Source organism: Ursus maritimus, unplaced genomic scaffold (genome assembly GCF_017311325.1).
Source record: "Ursus maritimus isolate PB19 unplaced genomic scaffold, ASM1731132v1 scaffold_27, whole genome shotgun sequence".
Taxonomy (NCBI): domain Eukaryota; kingdom Metazoa; phylum Chordata; class Mammalia; order Carnivora; family Ursidae; genus Ursus; species Ursus maritimus.
The window spans coordinates 8,261,346-8,278,760 of record NW_024425230.1 but is presented as its reverse complement, the minus strand read 5'-3'; the positions used below and the strand labels follow the sequence as shown (position 1 = coordinate 8,278,760).

The 17,415-nt window shown below is 43.4% G+C and overlaps 1 protein-coding gene across 1 annotated transcript in view; it reads left to right on the top strand.

Annotated features, from left to right (window-relative positions):
• LRRK1 (leucine rich repeat kinase 1) overlaps window positions 1-17,415 on the top strand; it is a 121,152-nt gene that overhangs the window by 35,540 nt on the left and 68,197 nt on the right. Inside the window, exons 3-6 of the mRNA XM_040642691.1 lie at window positions 4,084-4,247; window positions 12,415-12,586; window positions 16,351-16,530; window positions 16,947-17,095. Of these exons, the coding sequence (XP_040498625.1) occupies window positions 4,084-4,247; window positions 12,415-12,586; window positions 16,351-16,530; window positions 16,947-17,095 (665 nt within the window). The remainder of the gene's footprint in view (window positions 1-4,083; window positions 4,248-12,414; window positions 12,587-16,350; window positions 16,531-16,946; window positions 17,096-17,415) is intronic.

Genomic DNA, 17,415 nt, shown 5'->3' with positions numbered 1-17,415 from the left:
TAGAATCGAGCAGAGTCTTGATTCTGATTACATCATTTTCTGCACATATGCTGCATTATTTAAAAGTCAAGTTAAAGTAAAATCATCCCTTGTAATTTTTTTTTGAAGGTTTTATTTATTTATTCGACAGAGAGAGCACAAGTAGGCAGAGCGGCAGGCAGAGGGAGACGGAGAAGCAGGCTCCCCACTGAGCAGGGAGCCCTACAAGGGGGTGGATCCCAGGACCCCCGGGATCATGACCTAAGCTGAAGAAGGCAGACGCTTAACTGACTGAGCCACCCAGGTGCCCCGCCCTCGTAATTTGACATGCACCCTAATCCCTAGGTCCTGCCTTCTCAGTGTCGCTTAACTGGGACTGAAGGTGAACTGTTTTTATTTACGTTCCTGTAGTAAACAGAAGAGGTCACTTCATACTTGCTCGTACACACACACATACGCACACACACATACACACACACATGCACGCTTGTATTTTACAGAGATAAGGGAAATATTTGTTTAATTTTGAAAGATGAGTGATGACATAATTAAGTGCCCCTTCTGATGGCTGCTGCTGCTGTTGATTCTACCTCCTTCTTGCAACCTGCCAATGCCTCGCTGCTTCCAGCCAGCTTTCCAATGTCCCAGGGCCTCTGATGGTAAATAATTAATGGAACTGTTAGCGAGTGATGGGGAGTGAAGCTGCCTTACTTAGAACTGCAACCACTTACATACTAAGCCGTTTTCTGATTCCTCTTTGCAAAAACATACAGCCAAAAAAACCCCAGTAATCTCCACTCAGACGCAGCAATCTTGCATTGGTGTTTCATGACTGATGCATTTGTGTGTGATGCTTTCTGGACTTACGTGGATTTTCAGAACGGTTGCCTTTGAAATAGAGAAAGTCATGGCTTAGAATGAGCTGTAAGGACCCTGAACAGTTTCAAGGGCCTTTACCGTAAGCAGATTGTCTTTGCCTTTCTACAGAGCAGGATTTTTCTGCCCTGATGGTGGAGCTCATTCAGGATGCCATATGGTGGGCCCTGCATTTAGGGTATGATATTTTGAATCACTTCTCTCTACATTTTCTTACGAAAAATTTTAAACATAAAGCTGAAAGAATCGAGCCATGTACATCTGTTACCCACCACCTAAAGTCTACCGTTAACATTAACATTTTCTAAAATTGCTCTCTCATAGTCTCTCCATCTGTCCATCCCTCTATTCATCCCTCAATCCAGTATTTTCAGTGCATGTCAAAGAAAGTTGCGAGCATCTGTATACTTCACCCTCAAAATCTTCGGCATTCCTGTTACTGACTACAGTTCAATATTGTTTGTAGCATTTGGGGATAAAATCCACATAGAGCAAAATGCACAACTCTTCATTAGACCATTTGATAAGCTTTGAAATAGAATACCAATGTAACGTAAAAAATATCAGTTTCCTCATGCCCCTTCCCTGGTAAATTTCATGCCTGTCCCTGCCTCCAGGAAGCACTATACTGATTTTTTTTCCCACCCATTGATTAGAACAGCATATAAATGGAATCATCTTGCGCAATCATTCTTTCACTCAGCATAATGCTTTGAGATTTCCTGTCTCTCATTTCATGGATCAGTAGTTCATCCCTCTTTATTGCTGAGTGGTTACCAAACCACAGTAGCTGTTAATGTTCTGTTGATGGACACTTGTGCTATTCACAGTTTGGAAATACTATGACTGAAACTGCTATGAACATTCTTGGATACGTTTTTCAGACCTATTTCTCTTGGGTGTAAATATCTGAGAATAGACTTTCTGGATCATAGGGTAGCTGTATGTTTAGTTTTATAAGAAATCGCCAGACTTATTTCCAAGTGGTTATACCATTTTACACTCCAGCCAATAAGACATGAGTGTTCTGCTTGCTTCATATCCTCACCAAGGACTGTAAGTCTTTTTAAATTTTAGTAATTTTGCTGGGAGTAGACTGGTGTCTCCTTCTGGTTTTAATTTGCGTCTCCCTGATGACTAATGATAGTGAGCATTTTTAATATCTTTTGCTGTTCCAGTCTTTGCCCATTTTTAATTGGGCTGTCCTTTATTATTGAGTTATAGGAGTCCTTTGTGCATTTTGGATACCATTCTCTTTTTGGGGGTGGGGGGGTTTAGGTTTTGTAAATATTTTCTTCCAGTATATAACTTGCTTATTTTTTTTTATGGTAGATCAATCTTTTGATGAGCAGAAATTTTAAATTTTGTTGAAGTCTAATTTAGCAATTTTTCTGTTCACAGTTACTGTTTTCTGTGTCCGATCAAAGAAACTTTTGCTTGCTCTCAAGGCATAAAGATACTCATTTTTTCTCTAAAAGTTCCTTAATTTTAAACTTTATGTTAGGTCCATGATCCATCTCAGGTTAATGCTTGTGTGTGGTAAGGAGTGGGAGCCTGGGTTTCTTTTTATTCATTGTGGATGTCCAGTTGTTCCAATGCCGTTTGTTGAAAAGACTGCTTTTCTCATTATATTGCTTTGGCACTCTTGTCAAAAACCAACTGGCTGTACAAGTATTACGAGTATGGGTGTATTTCTCAACTCTCTGTGCTGTTCCATGGATTTATCTGTTTATACTAGTACCACAATGTCTTGACTCCTGCAGCTTTTTTTATTATTTTTTAATTTTTTTTAGAGAAAGAGCAGGAGTTGGGGAGAGGGAGAGAAAGAATCCCAATCAGGCTCCACACCCAGTGCAGAGCCTGACGTGGGGCTCGATCCCACCACTCTGAGATCATGACCTGAGCTGAAATCAAGAGTTGGACACTTAACCAACTGCGTCACCCAGGTGCCCCCTGATGACTGTAGCTTTATAGTAAGTCTTGAAATCAGGTGGTGTACATCTTCCAGTTGTCTTCTTTTTCAAGATTACTTGGGATATTTAAAATCCTTTGAATTTCCATGTAGACTTCAAGATCAAATTGTTAATTTTATCCCCCAAAGCCTATGAGAACATAACTCCTCATTCTTTGCAGTCTTCTAAGTCGTATTTATAGAGGTAAAAGTTTTAACTCTGGTTCACTTACGCATTTGGAAATCTGGTAAAAGCCTCGGATTTTCTCCTCGTGCCTGCGCCCATGCTCGCACAGCTTTGTGTCCGATTTAGGTGTTCAGGCAGCCTCTGAAGCCTGTCCATCAGCCGTTGGGGTCCACAAAACCCCTGTTCTAATGAGGGTAGGAGCTGACTTCCTCGCCTTGTGCATCCTCAGTACCCGGTGCAGTGCTGGGCTCATCACAACTGCCCCGCGGACGCCCCAGCATTGCCGCAGTGGCCTCCTGCAATGCTGACCACTCCTCCTGAGTAGCACCAGGTGCTCAGTTGTTCTGGAGCAGCCTGGACCATCTTCCACCCAAAGCAGCCAGTGTCCGCTCTTGGAGAACGGCAAGATACTGACTGACGGCCGAGCCACACTTCCGATAACCAGAATGGCAGCGTCAGGCGATATCCTAGGGACACCCTGGGCCAGTCACACCAGTGCTCCAAGGGCTTCCCAAGGCCCAGAGTTTCAGGGATTGCCAAGACCATAATGTGGCGTATTTGTGCGAGGGCAGGTGTGGATGAGGGCTGCTGATTCTAAACCCCATGCCCTTTGTGAGGTTTTCTAGGCAGAGAGGGGATAGATTTCCAAATCCCTAGTCTTAGGCCTTTCTTTCTTCCCCCACTAGATACTATATCCCCACAAGGGAAACAGCAGGGAGACACTTTGGCTGGACCACCAGCTCTCCCACCAAAGCCCCTGCTTTTCTGTTGCTGTCAGTGAGATCAGCCTGGGTGTTTCCAGCCAGACAGCGGCCCTCGGTGTCCTGGACCCCCTCCGCAACAGCACAGTGTGGCTGCACAGACAGCCTGGCTCAGCACCAGCCCCACTCAGAAGTCCCTCCCCCAGGGCTGCAGTCCCGGGGGTCTGCTGTCATTGGTGACACTGGCATTATTTCAGGACCACTCCTTTCTCTTCCTCAGGCCTCAGATTTGTGTCATAGGGAACACATCCTGCTCTCCTCTCCAGTGATTCTCATGAGCGGCACTGGCAAGCGATGGTGACATTGTGTGTGTGCCTCTGTCTACCCAGGTGCTGAGGACATGGGCAGCAAACCGTCCACACCAAGCGGTGACCCCACAGCACAGTGCCCCGGGACAGAAGGCATTCATGCTGCATACAAGCAAGGAAACCCCAGCAGGGCCCGGCACCTGCTCAGAGAGGCTTGTGACGAGAGCACGTCCCAGCTGGAGAAGGTAGGGTCAATGCTGGCTCCTCCAGCCAGACTGGGGACCTGGCTTGGATGAAGGTTATCACTCAGATTATTTCCTTGTTATCATCATAATCATAATGGGGATGATTTTTTTTTTTTTTTTACCTCCTTTCACATATAGTGGGTGCTGGTCCTTTCAAGCCAGCTTCTCAACCTGCCACCATCTATGCAAACCCTTTCACCTTCGCAGGGGACAGGGGAGGATTAACTGAAATGTGAACAACAAAGGCCAATCTGAAGGTTCCACTGACTGTATTCTTTGACATTTCTCTTCCATTATAAAAATAGCACATGCTCAAAAAAAGAAAATTTAGGAATATGTAAAAGTAGAGAGGAAAAGAACAAGAAAGTAACCATATTCCTAATGCATCCAAACAGTCCCACTTAACAATTTTGGTATATTTTCTCTCCATCTGCTGATCCGTGCATATGTTGTTGTTTCTAATATAGATACATCCATATTGTATATATAGTTTTGCATACTGCTTTTTCTTACATAATACCATATCAAGCATTTTCCATCTGATTATAAATTCTGGATGTGCTGTAAAGGAAGAAAGGTTTTTACACTTCACTTTAATTGATAAAATGTTGAAACCAGTAGACTTTGTTAAGCTATGTATGTAATACCTAGAGCAAACACTTTAAAAACAAGACAAAGAAATGCACTCAAAAACACTATTGACCTTGGGGCACCTGGGTGGCACAGTCATTAAGCATCTGCCTTCGGCTCAGGGCGTAATCCCGGCTTTCTGGGATTGAGCCCCACATCAGGATTCTCCGCTGGGAGCCTGCTTCTTCCTCTCCCACTCCCCCTGCTTGTGTTCCCTCTCTCGCTGGCTGTCTCTTTCTGTCACATAAATAAATAAAATCTTTAAAAAAACAAAAAACACTATTGACCAATGAAAATGAAATTTTAAAAATGTCTCAGAAACCACAGGAAGGCAGGGCGATAAATGAGAAAAATGAAAGAGCAAACAGAAAACAAAACAAAAAGTTTCATGACAGACTTTAGATTTAACATACAGATATCTGTATTAACATAAATAGTCCAGATACGTAAACTTAAAAGAGATTCCAGTGTAGATTTAGAAAACATGAGCAACTATGAGCAAACATGAGAAACTCGCTTCAAATAGGTTATATGTAGGTTTAAAGAAAATGGATAGAAAAAGATAGACTGTGCAAATATTAATCAAAAGAAAGAAGGAGTGGCTCAATATCAGATAAAGTAGACTTCAGAGTAAAGGAAATTATCATGGACCGGGAGACTATTTCATAATGATGAAGGGGTCAGTCCACCAAAAAGACATAGCAATCCTAAATGTGCCTGCACCAAACAGAGCTGCGAAATGTGACACAAAAACTGACCTAACAGAAAGGAGAACTAGACAAATCCACAATAATAGTTGGAGAGTTTGACACCCCCTCTCAACAAGGGGCAGACCAACCGGGCAGAAAATCAGCCGGGATACAGAACTTAACAACACCATCAACCAACAGAATTGAACTGACAGTTACAAAACATCGCACACAGCAACAGCAGAATGCACATTCTTTTCAAGGGTCCACAGAACAGAGCTCAAGATAGACCTCATATCCTGGGCCGTAAGATAAACCTCAGCACATTTAAAAGAATTGAAATCAGACAGAATATGTTCTCTAACTTCAGGGGAATCAGATTGGAAATTTATAACAAAAAGACAGTAGTAACATCTCCAAGCACCTGGAAACTAACCACAAACTTTTAAATAATCCATGGGTCAAAGAGAAAGTCTCAAGGGAATTTTAAAAAAATACATTGAGCTAAATGAAAATGAAAATACAACCTGTCAAAATTTGTGGAATGCAGTTAAACCAGTGCTGAGAGGGAAATTTATAGCACTAAATACTTACATTAAAAAAGAAGAGAAGTCTCAAAATAATAATCCGAACTTCCACCTAAAGGAATTACAAGAAGTGCAAAATAAATCCAAAGCAAGTGGGAGAAAAGAAATGCTAAAAGTAAGAGTAGAAAATTAATGAAATTTAAACAGAAAAACAATAGAGAAAATCAATGAAATAAAAGATATTTTTTTGAAAAGATTAACAAAATTGACAAACGTCTAGCAAAACTAACAAAGAGAAGCAAGAAAAATTATTAATATCAGGAAGGAAACAGGAAATATCTGTACATACCCTGCAAATATTAAAAGGATTCTAAGGGAACAATATGAATAACTTTACACACATAAATTTGACCACTTAGATGAAATGGACCAATCCTGGAAAAATAGAAAGTATGACTTATCCAATATAAAATACATAATTTTAATAACCTTTTAACTATTAAGGAAATTCAATTTATAATTTTAAACCTCCTAAAAAAAATCTCCAGACCCAAATGGTTTCATGGGAGAATTCTACAAAATGTTTAAAGAAGAATTAATACCAACTCTACAGACACTTTCTAACACTTCTGTGAGTCCAGTACACCTGATACCCAAACCAGACAAAGACAGTACAAAAAAGAAAAGTACAGACTAATGTCCATCATGAATATAGATGCAGAAAATCTCAACATATTACAAATAGATTTCAGCAATATATAAAAAGAGTTATACACCATGACCAACCATGATTTATTCCAGAGATACAAGACTGGTTCAGTGACTCAATAATCGATCAGTATAATCCTCCATATTTAATAGACTGCTATGACTGAATGCTAGTGTCCCCCCAAAACATGTATGTTGAATAATGTGATGGTGTTTGGAGCTAAGGCCTTTGGAAGGTGATTGGGTCATAAGGCTGGAGCTGTCATGAAAGGGGTTAGTGCTCTTATAAAAGATCCCATAAAGCTTCCTAGCCTTATTCTGCCACATGAGGATACCAGAGATCGTCCATCAGGAGGAAGGTACTCCCCTGACCAAGCCAGCACCCTAAATCTCAGACTTCCAGCCTCCAAACTCTAAGAAATAAATTTTTGCTGTTTTTATGCCACTCAGTCTATGGTATTTTGTTACAGCAGTTTGAATGGATTAAGCCATAAACTGAAGAAGAAAAATCATATTATCATATCACTTGAGGCAGAAAAAGCATTTGACTAAATTTAATACTCTCATGATAGAAACTCTTAGAAAATTAAGAATAGAGGGGAAATTCCTCAACCTGATGAGTAGCTACAGAAACCAACAACTAACTTCATACTTGATGGTGAAATACCACTTTACTCCTAAGATCAGGAATAAGGCAAGTGTATCTACTCTCAATATAATACTAGCAGTTTTATTTGAGAAAAATTATACATAATTATATTCAGTATATTACTGGAAGTTCTGGCCAGTGCAGCAAGAAAAGGAAATAAAAGACATACACATCTGAAAAGAAGAAATAAAACTATCTCTATTTGCAGATGACAGTCGAGATAGAAAATTCATAAAAGAGGGACACCTTGGTGGCTCAGTCAGTTAAGCGTCCAACTCTTGGTTTCAGCTCAAGTCACGATCTCAGGGTCATGAGGTCGAGCCCCATGTCAGGCTCCATGCTCAATGCAGCCTGCTTGAGATTCTCTCTCTCTCTCTCTCTCTCTCTCTCCCTCCCTCCCTCCACCCCTCCCCCACTCTCTCTCTAAAATAAATAAATTTTTAAAAATCCATAAAAGAAATTATACATAAAAGAAAAAATTGATAAATTGGACATCAAAATTAAAAACTTTTGCTTTGAGAAAGACCCTGTTAAGAGAGTGAAAAGACAAGCTACAGACTTGGAGAAGATATTTGCAAATCACCTATCTGACAAAGGGCTCATATCTAGTTCACATATAAAAATCTCCCAACACTTGACCTTAAGAAACAAATAATCCAATTAAATAATGTATGAAACTGGTGAAGAAACATATTGTTGAAGAGTAAGTACAAATGGCCAAAAAGTGCATGAAAAGACTTAATGATTGTTCAACATCTTTAGCCATTAGGGAAATGCACATTAAGACCACAATGAAATATCACTGCACATCTATTAGGATGGCTAAAATTAAAAAAAAAATTAGTGACAACATCAAATTCTGATAGGGGTGTAGAGAAACTATCTCATACATCATGGTGAGAATATAGAATGGAACAACCATTCTGGAAAATAGTTGGGCAGTTTCTTAAAAAACAAAAATACACTTATATTTGACCCAGCATGTGCACCCCTGAACATTTTAGCCTTGAGAAATGAAAACTTATGTGCACACAGAAATCTGTGCATGATTGTTCTTAGCAGGTTTTTTTTTTTTTTTAAAGATTTTATTTATTTATTCGACAGAGTTAGAGACAGCCAGCGAGAGAGGGAACACAAGCAGGGGGAGTGGGAGAGGAAGAAGCAGGCTCATAGCGGAAGAGCCTGATGTGGGGCTGGATCCCGCAACGCCAGGATCACGCCCTGAGCCGAAGGCAGACGCTTAACCGCTGTGCCACCCAGGCGCCCCTGTTCTTAGCAGTTTTACTTGTAAAAGGAACTGGACACAGCATAAAACTCTTAGCAGATGAGTGGTTGAACATACAATGGAATATAATATAGATATAAACTATATAAAATATGTAATATGTACTATAATATATAAATATAATACTAAGCATTATAAAGAAACTCTTTGAGAAAGTTCCTCTTACACTGCTGGTGGGAATGCAGGCTGGTGCAGCCACTCTGGAAAGGTATGGAGGTTCCTCAAAAAGTTGAAAATAGAGCTACCCTATGACCCAGCAATTGTACTACTAGGTATTTACCCCAAAGAGACAAATGTAGTGATTCAAAGGGGCACCTGCACCCCAATGTTTATAGCAGCAATGTCCACAATAGGCAAACTATGGAAGGAGTCCAGATGTCCATCAACAGATGAGTGGATAAAGAAGATGTGGTATCCATATACAGTGGAATACTACTCAGCCATCAAAAACCCCCAAAATTTTGCCATTTGCTATGACATGGATGGAACGAGAGGGTATTATGCTAAGCCAAATAAGTCAATCAGAGAAAGACAATTATCATGTGATCCTACTCATATGTGGAATTTAAGAAACAAAACAGAGGATCACAGGGGAAGGGAGGGAAAGATAAAACAAGATGAAATCAGAGAGAGAGACAAACCATCAGAGACTCTTAATCACAGGAAATAAACTGAGGGTCTGGTGGGGAGGTGGATGGGGGGAGGGGTAACTGGGGGATGGGCATTAAGGAGGGCATGTGATATAATGAACACTGGGTGCTATATGCAACTGACGAATAACTTAATGCTACCTCTGAAACTAATGATACACAATGATACACTATTAATGTTCAGGGGTGATACACTATGTTAATTAATAGATTTTAAATAAAGAAATAAAGAAACTCTTTGAAATATGCAACCACTCAGATGCATCTCAAGGGCATGATTTTTGAGCAGGAAATTAAAAAATCTCAAATGGTCACATTCTGTATGATCCATTTGTAGAACCTTCTCAAGATGATGAAATTATAAAGACTGAAGAGAGATTCGTGGTTTCTGGGGTTAGTGATGGTGGTGGGCAGCAGAGTGAGTGAGACTATAAAGGGGGCTCAATCTTGCAGTGGAGTGGTTCTGCACCTCGATCATGGTGGTGATCGCACAAGTGTATTCATGCAACAAAATGGCAGAATGATATACCCACACGGTACTAATGTCAAAGTACTGGTCTCGATCTTGCACTACAGTGGTATAAGCTGTCACCATTGGGGGGAACAGAGTTACAGAAACATGGATGCCCCTTAGGACTGTCTGCTATGCATCTCTATTTCAGAGCAAAAAGGGGGGAAAATAAAATAAAAAAATAAGCGAAATATAATTCCACTTTAATAATATATAAAAACTGGCAAAAAGTTATCTATGGTGTCGGAAGTCAGGATAGTGGTTATTTCAGGTAGGACAGCGACCAGAAGGGGGCAGAAAGGGGACTTCTGGGCACAGATGATCTTGCGTCCCTGGTCTGGGTGTCCATTACACGAATGTGTTCACTTTGTAACAGTTCATGAAACTGAACACACAACGTGTGTTCTTTCCTGTAGGGTTGTTATACGCCAATAAAAGTTGCAAGGAATGAAGTGAAAAAACTGTGTGGCTTCACATTGGATTATCCATGTGTTGATATGGATGAACACATTCTAGAAGGCTATGTAAGAGCAGTTTTCTTTGCAAAAGGGCGTTAGGAAGTAGAGGCACGGAGCAAGGCCTCCTTTTTATTTTATACTTTTCTATGCTGTTTGAATGAAAATAAATACGTGCTATCGAGCCTCTGGGCTGTCTCTAGCCAGAGTGCCAGCCTGAGCCTTCCTGCCCTCTGGTTCCTCTTGCCCTCTGGGTTGGCTCCTGTGACATCACCACTTCGTGAGGATGGGGCTTTTAAGACTCTTACCCGCTAGAGTCTAGACAGCAGTTGGTTGTGTGTGGTGAATCATTTAATCAATCTCTGTGGCTTTTCCCCCTAATGCAAGTGCTTTCCTGGAATGGCAGGCCTAGTGGGCCCCACCCTGGGAAGATTGACAGGCCAGTGGTTTTTCTTTTCTGGTCATATTGAATGCATACCTCACATGGCCAGCTCATTCACTCCACTTACACAGCCTGGGCCTCCTTCCAAGTCCCACATTTCCTGGGAAGTCCTGGACAGAATGGAGAGAACATAGGCTTTGGCTGGACAGACCCCAGTTCAAATCCTGGATAGTTCTGCAGCCTCTAAACTCCCACTCTCCCATCCCTCCTGACCCACAAGATGGAAACACAGTGTGAAAATAAATAAAGGAAACCTCATTTAAAATAGGAGTCTGGAAGCCCTGAAGGGCAAATTCTCGTGAATTACCACTCACCTTAAGAAGTAAACCTTGCATTCCCCACGGAGAAAAAGCTTACTTTCCATACTCCAGTGGGAGGAAGGAAGAATTTCTCCTTGCCCAGCAACAGCCCAGCCAATGGGAACTCAGTAAAACACCGTCCCAGCTTCCTCCTTTCCCTCCTTTCCCTGCCTATAGTTCACCATAGTTTCCTTGTCCTCCATTGCAATTCCTCTGCGATTCCCGAATCAACTCACCTTGCGGGTAAAATAACTGGCTCTTTTCTTTTTTTTAAATCAACAACAGATACAGTCCTCTTAAGACTGTTATCAGAATTAAGTGTGACCATGTAAGTAAAATGTTCCATGAAGCATCTGGCACATGATAAGAGCTTAATATATCAGTTCTCATCCCTGGGATTCTGTTGCCTGTCCCTGCCTGTCTCACCCTAAAGTGACTCCTATATTAGGAGTAAAATATGTGTGCTTGTGGCTGTTTTGGCAGATTCCAGACTCAAACTTAACTGTAAACTCAGGAAGGTCACAGATTGCCCCTGGCATCCTCACACTCAGTAGGTCCTCAGCAAATGCCAGTGCTGGCACCAGCCGCCTCGTTCCAACGTGGAATGATTCTGCATCTGCCCCCTTAAACGCTGTGGATGTCCAAGTCCATCAGAAATGGCCAAGTTTCAGGAGGACTTGAAGTTTTAGTAATGCAGTCAAACTGTGTACGTGCCAATCAGGCATTCTTTTTTGCAGACCTTGTGAGCCCATGAAAAGTCAGAGCCATTTGTACAGTCCTCGAGAGCCATTTTCTAGCCGTGTGATCTTGGGCAAGTCACAACACCTCTCTGAACCTCCATGTTCCTTGTCCGTGGACTAATACGCTGCTTCAGATGGGGATACTCACGAGATCCCATCCTCTTGAAGCTCAGGGCGAAGAACAGTGCTGTCCCAGGGAAGGGGAGCCACATTTACATCAAATGGTCTAGCAGTCACATTCAGAAAATAAACGGAAACAGGTGACGTATTAGTATATTTTATTTGATCTGGATATATCAAAGATCATTTCAACATGTCATCCATATAAAAATGATTGACAAGATAGTTGACATTTTTGCACTGTCTTTGACGTTGCGTGTGATTTGACACTTCCAGCCCCTCTCACTTTGCATGGGGCTCATTTCAAGTCCTCCACAGCCGCACGTGACCCCGTGGGGCCATCCCAGAGAGCCCAGCTCCAGGCTCGCCCGGGGACTTGGTGAAGCACGTAGAGTTGATTCTCCTGGCCGTTCCTAAAGCAGCCATCTCACCGAAGTCCTGTCCCTGCTCTGTGTTGACCAGGGCCGGCTTCTGAGCATCTCGGCGGCCTATGGCGATCTGGAGACCGTCCGGTACCTTCTCACCGAGAGACGGGTGGAGCTGCCCACCGAGCCCACCGACGACAATCCGGCTGTGGTGGCAGCGCATTTTGGGCACACTGATGTGGTACAGGAGTTGCTCGAATCTTTGCCAGGTAAATCCCAGGGCCTGAGCTCCTTGCTCACCTCTCAGGAATCACCTCTTCTTAGGACTCAGACAGGCTTTGTGGGGAGGCAGGGGGAGGTTCCCCTGAAAATGCGTGTTTCCCTTGAGCTCAGGAGGTAAATTCTCTCCTGCCGTGTTTGATAAAGAATATGGATCCATGTCCCTTTTCCAAAAAAAATTTAATAGATTTTATCCTTAAAGTGGTTTTAGATTTTCAGAAATGTTGATGTGGAAGTACAGAGAATCCCCATATACCTCCCCCGCAGAAGCTCCCCCATTATATACATTCTGAGTCAGTATCGTAGAGTTGTCACAATTGAGGAACCAATACCGATACATCCTTACCACCCAAAGCCTGAGATCCCATTAGGGGTCCCTCTTTGTGTTTGTATATTCGATGGCTTTTGACAAATGTATGGTATGTATCCACCCTTAGTGTATGATACCGAACAGTTTCACTGCCCTCAAAGTCCTCTGGGCTCCACCGAGTCATCTCTCCCTTCCCCCAGCCCCCCCAGCAACCATGGATCTTTTCATTGTCTCTGTCGTTTTGACTTTTTCAGATTGTCATACAGTTGAGCTCATAGTTTTGTAGTCTTTTTAGATTAACTTCCTTCACCTGACAATGTGCATTTAAAGTTCCTGCATGCCTTTTCATGGCTTGGTATCTCATTTCTTCACATCGCTGAATAATATCCCATTGTCTGGAGGGACCATGCCACGTGGCATTTTTAGCAACTTGTAATTTTTTTACTCTGATAGCCTCAAGGTGTCCAGGTGCCTTTTAATTTCCTGTGGTGGCCTTGGACGTCCAGGCACACGTGATGACAGTGACAGACCGAGGCATTACCTTAGCGGTGGTCTTTGGGAGTGAGGGTTTTGTTTGGGAGCAAGACCAGCTTCATGGGTGCACAACAGCACGGGCCCTGCACTCAGAAGGCCCATGCTTGCTTCAACACTCCACAGTCGCCATCTTGAAATTGGTGATATGTTTTTAAACAAGGGGCTCACCTCTGTATTTCGCACTGGGCCGTCCTGTGGGGGGTTGTCCAACAGTGTGCTCTGAGTACCTTTGTGCTCAGACTTGGTTCTAAGCCAGTGCCCCCTTCATGTGTCTGGAGGGAGAATCAGGACTGTGTTACGGTTCACAGGTGTAGGTTGGGTCCAGTGAGACATGGGAGGGCAAGGAGGAGCCTGGGCACCCCTGACGGCAGACCCTCTCTCTCTTCAGGGATCCCGAAGATTAACTCTGTTCTAGCCCCAAACGTCTGCGCCAACTGGCTCACAACCTAATTGTGCCGTATACTTCCTTGAGCATTGCCTTGCCAGGCATTCTGCAGAACCTGAGAGACATGCAGACTTTTTAAAACATGATCTGGGTGATCCCAGATCTTGCATAGCTCCTGGTTAAGCAGGGAAATCGAAGCAGTAATTCCATGCAGTGTAACCATGCTGAGGTTGAAGTGTTTACACAGTGATCTGGGAGCACCCAGAGAGAACGGTCTGGTCTTCATAAGGAGCTGATATTTGAGCTAGGTTTTGCAGGGTGGGTAGGGGTTTACTTGGCAGACAAGAGAGGAAAGGGCTTAGGTTGCCCACTTTTGCAGAGCAGCAAGCTTGGCTGGACCTGAGCATGGCTTTCAGCTACTCTTGAGGCATCCTATCTTCAACTCAACTAGGGACAGAATTGCTGAGGACTGAAGAGTCTAGAGCATTGCTCTGGACCCTGAAGGAAATGCAGAGATGGGCAAAACAGTGTGTGTCCCTGTGGATTCCCATACTGGAGGGGAACACAGCCACTGTCGGGAGTCTATCTGTAAGACCAGAAGACACACAAGACACAACTAGAGAACACAGGAAGGTTTGAGAAGAGAAGCAATGAAAAGCTCACAGGGGGTAGGCCTATGATTGTGTAGCTGTGGACATCATTTAAAGTACGTCATTATGTAACGTCTGGTCTCTGTAGCTGAGCAGTGAGGGAGCAAAGGAGGAAGAGGAGGGATGGAGACCCTAATGGGGCTCTCTTGGGGAGTATCACTGGATTTGGGCCTCAGAAAATTCATGTAGCAGTTTCCTGTGGTTAAGAGAACACCCTTTGGTTTCGAGTGTTTAAATCCTTTAGCTTTGCTGGGTTTAAGTGTTGACTTCACCATTTACCAACTGTGGGACCTTTGGCAAGTTCCCAAACCTCTCTGAGCTCTGATTTCCTCCTAGTAAAATCATGGCTATGAAATATAGCCTAATACAGCCTTCTCAGATGGGTGTACATCCACGCTCAACAGAAGTTAGCAGTGTGATGACTGCATTTCTCTTCTCTAGATACTGTTGCAGTAAGCGAGTTGTGGGTCACTTGTTAATATCCGCGTACCACCTCCTTTGAGTTGTTAATTCCAGTTATCAGAGAGAGAAGGGACATTTATTTAGCACCTGCTGCAGCCCAGGCACTGGGCCAGGCGCCCTTTGTGCTGGATTTTCATTTCTCCCATCCCAACCTTGCCCCTGTTTCCTGGACAATTTCCTACCATGGAGGGGAGGGTCCCTCTCTCCATGCCTGGGAGCACTTTGGTTCCTAAGGACTCTTCAGCCTCTAGAAATGAGACAGTGTGATGATGCAATTGGGAAGGGTCAGTGTGGAGGACGAGATCATTTTTCCATGGCCGCTACATCCAAAAGACATTGCATTACTTTGAACTTGAAGATATTGTAATACTTCAGCCCACACTGTCCCTGTTCCTTCAACGTGTTAAGTGTTATTTCCTCCTGGAATTAAGTAGGTGGCTCTTGCAGGGAGTAATTCTCAAAGTTTTAGGCTGGATAGTTAGATCGATTTCTTTCAGCAAAGCCTTTTTTCTTTCATTTTTGAAAGTAATATACATATTCACAGATTATTTAGAAATGCAGCAAAGTGTCAGTACTCTAAAAACATAACGACAAATAATACATTAGAACGTACAGAGCCGAGTACTTGAATACATTATGTCATGCAATCCTCACATGAAACTTGGGAGAATGAGTGCTATTATTCCCATTTTACCAATAGGTAGAGTGAGTCAGGGAGAAGTTAAGAAATTTGTTTAAGATTAGGGGCACCTGGGTGGCACAGCGGTTGAGCGTCTGCCTTCGGCTCAGGGCGTGATCCTGGCGTTATGGGATCGAGCCCCACATTAGGCTCTTCCACGGTGAGCCTGCTTCTTCCTCTCCCACTCCCCCTGCTTGTGTTCCCTCTCTCGCTGGCTGTCTCTATCTCTGTTGAATAAATAAATAAAATCTTTAAAAAAAAAATAAAAAAGAAATTTGTTTAAGATTACACCGCTAAAATATTTTAACCCTAAGCTGCTCGTCTCCAAAGCCCATGTCGGGTGAGGTCAGGGCTGGAGATGGGGGAAGGGCTGAGGCGAATGGTCACAATCCCACTACCCAGAGATACTACTGCAACACTGGGGTAGGACCTTTTAGTCTTATTTCCACACATGCGGTTTTTTATCTAGTTACAATTGTACCGTATATGCTGTTGTGAATGCTGCTTTTCCTCACTTAGCATTAAGTGATGAGCAAGTGGGTTTTTAATGACGTGGGAAAATAGCATACGCAATTCAGAGGGACTATTCCAGAAAACACTACCAACTTGATAGAAGCGACTTATGGCTGGAAACGGGACAGCTCAATTTTGTCAGTGGTCCGAAGGGAGATCAGAGTGGGAACAACCAAAACTCTTCAGTGGCATTTTCCCTTTGTCCTGTCATCTCCTGCCAGGTCCCTGCAGCCCCCAGCGGCTGTTGAACTGGATGCTGGCTTTGGCTTGCCAGCGAGGGCACCTGGGGTTGGTGAAGCTCCTCGTCCTGACACACGGGGCCGACCCGGAAAGCTACGCCGTCAGGAAGAACGAGTTTCCTGTCATCGTGCGCTTACCCCTCTACGCGGCCATCAAGTCAGGTGGGTCCCCCCGTCAATCCTGCCCGTGGGAACCCTTGCAGGTAGGAGATGTGGGACCTTGTCTTCCCCCTCACCTCTAGCTCTTGAATTCAAGCACCTGTGTGGAGACGTTTGCAAATTCCGTTATTTGCCTCTCTTTCAAAATGTCCGCACCTTCCGTCATTGGCCCCACTCGCCCCTGCAAGGGGATTTCAGTGACAGGCACCAGCTGTGGCAGACGGGACCATAGTTCCCACTTCACAGGGCAGAGTGCTACAAAAAGTCTCCCACAAACAGGAACTTGCCACCTCAAGGGAGGTCATAGAGAAGGTCGACCAGCACAACCACCCTTTTCATTCCCATTTCACCTATTAGCATCTGCCATTTTGGACAACGGCGACACACTCTACATCCGAATGCCATTTTCTGTCCTTTAGGAAATGAAGACATCGCCATATTCCTGCTTCGGCACGGGGCTTTCTTCTGTTCCTACATCTTATTGGACAGTCCGGACCCCAGCAAACATCTCCTCAGGAAGTATTTCATCGAAGCTAGTGCCTTGCCCAGCAGTTGTCCAGGAAAAATGGTGAGTAGTCACTGCCTGTGGGTGAATGGATAAAGGGCAGGTGGTACATATATACGATGCAATATTTTTCAGTCACAAGAAAGAAAGACGTCCTGCCATTTTCAACAACACGGATAGACTTTGAGGGCATTGTGCTAACGAAGTAAGTCAGACACGGAAAGACAAATACCCTATGATGTCACTTCTGTGTGGCATCAGACAAAACCAAACTCCTAGAAACAGAGTAGATGATTTGCCAGGGACTGGAGGGTGCAGAAAATGGGGAGATGTTGGTCATAGGGTACAAACCAGTTATAAGATGAATAAGTTCTGGAGATCTA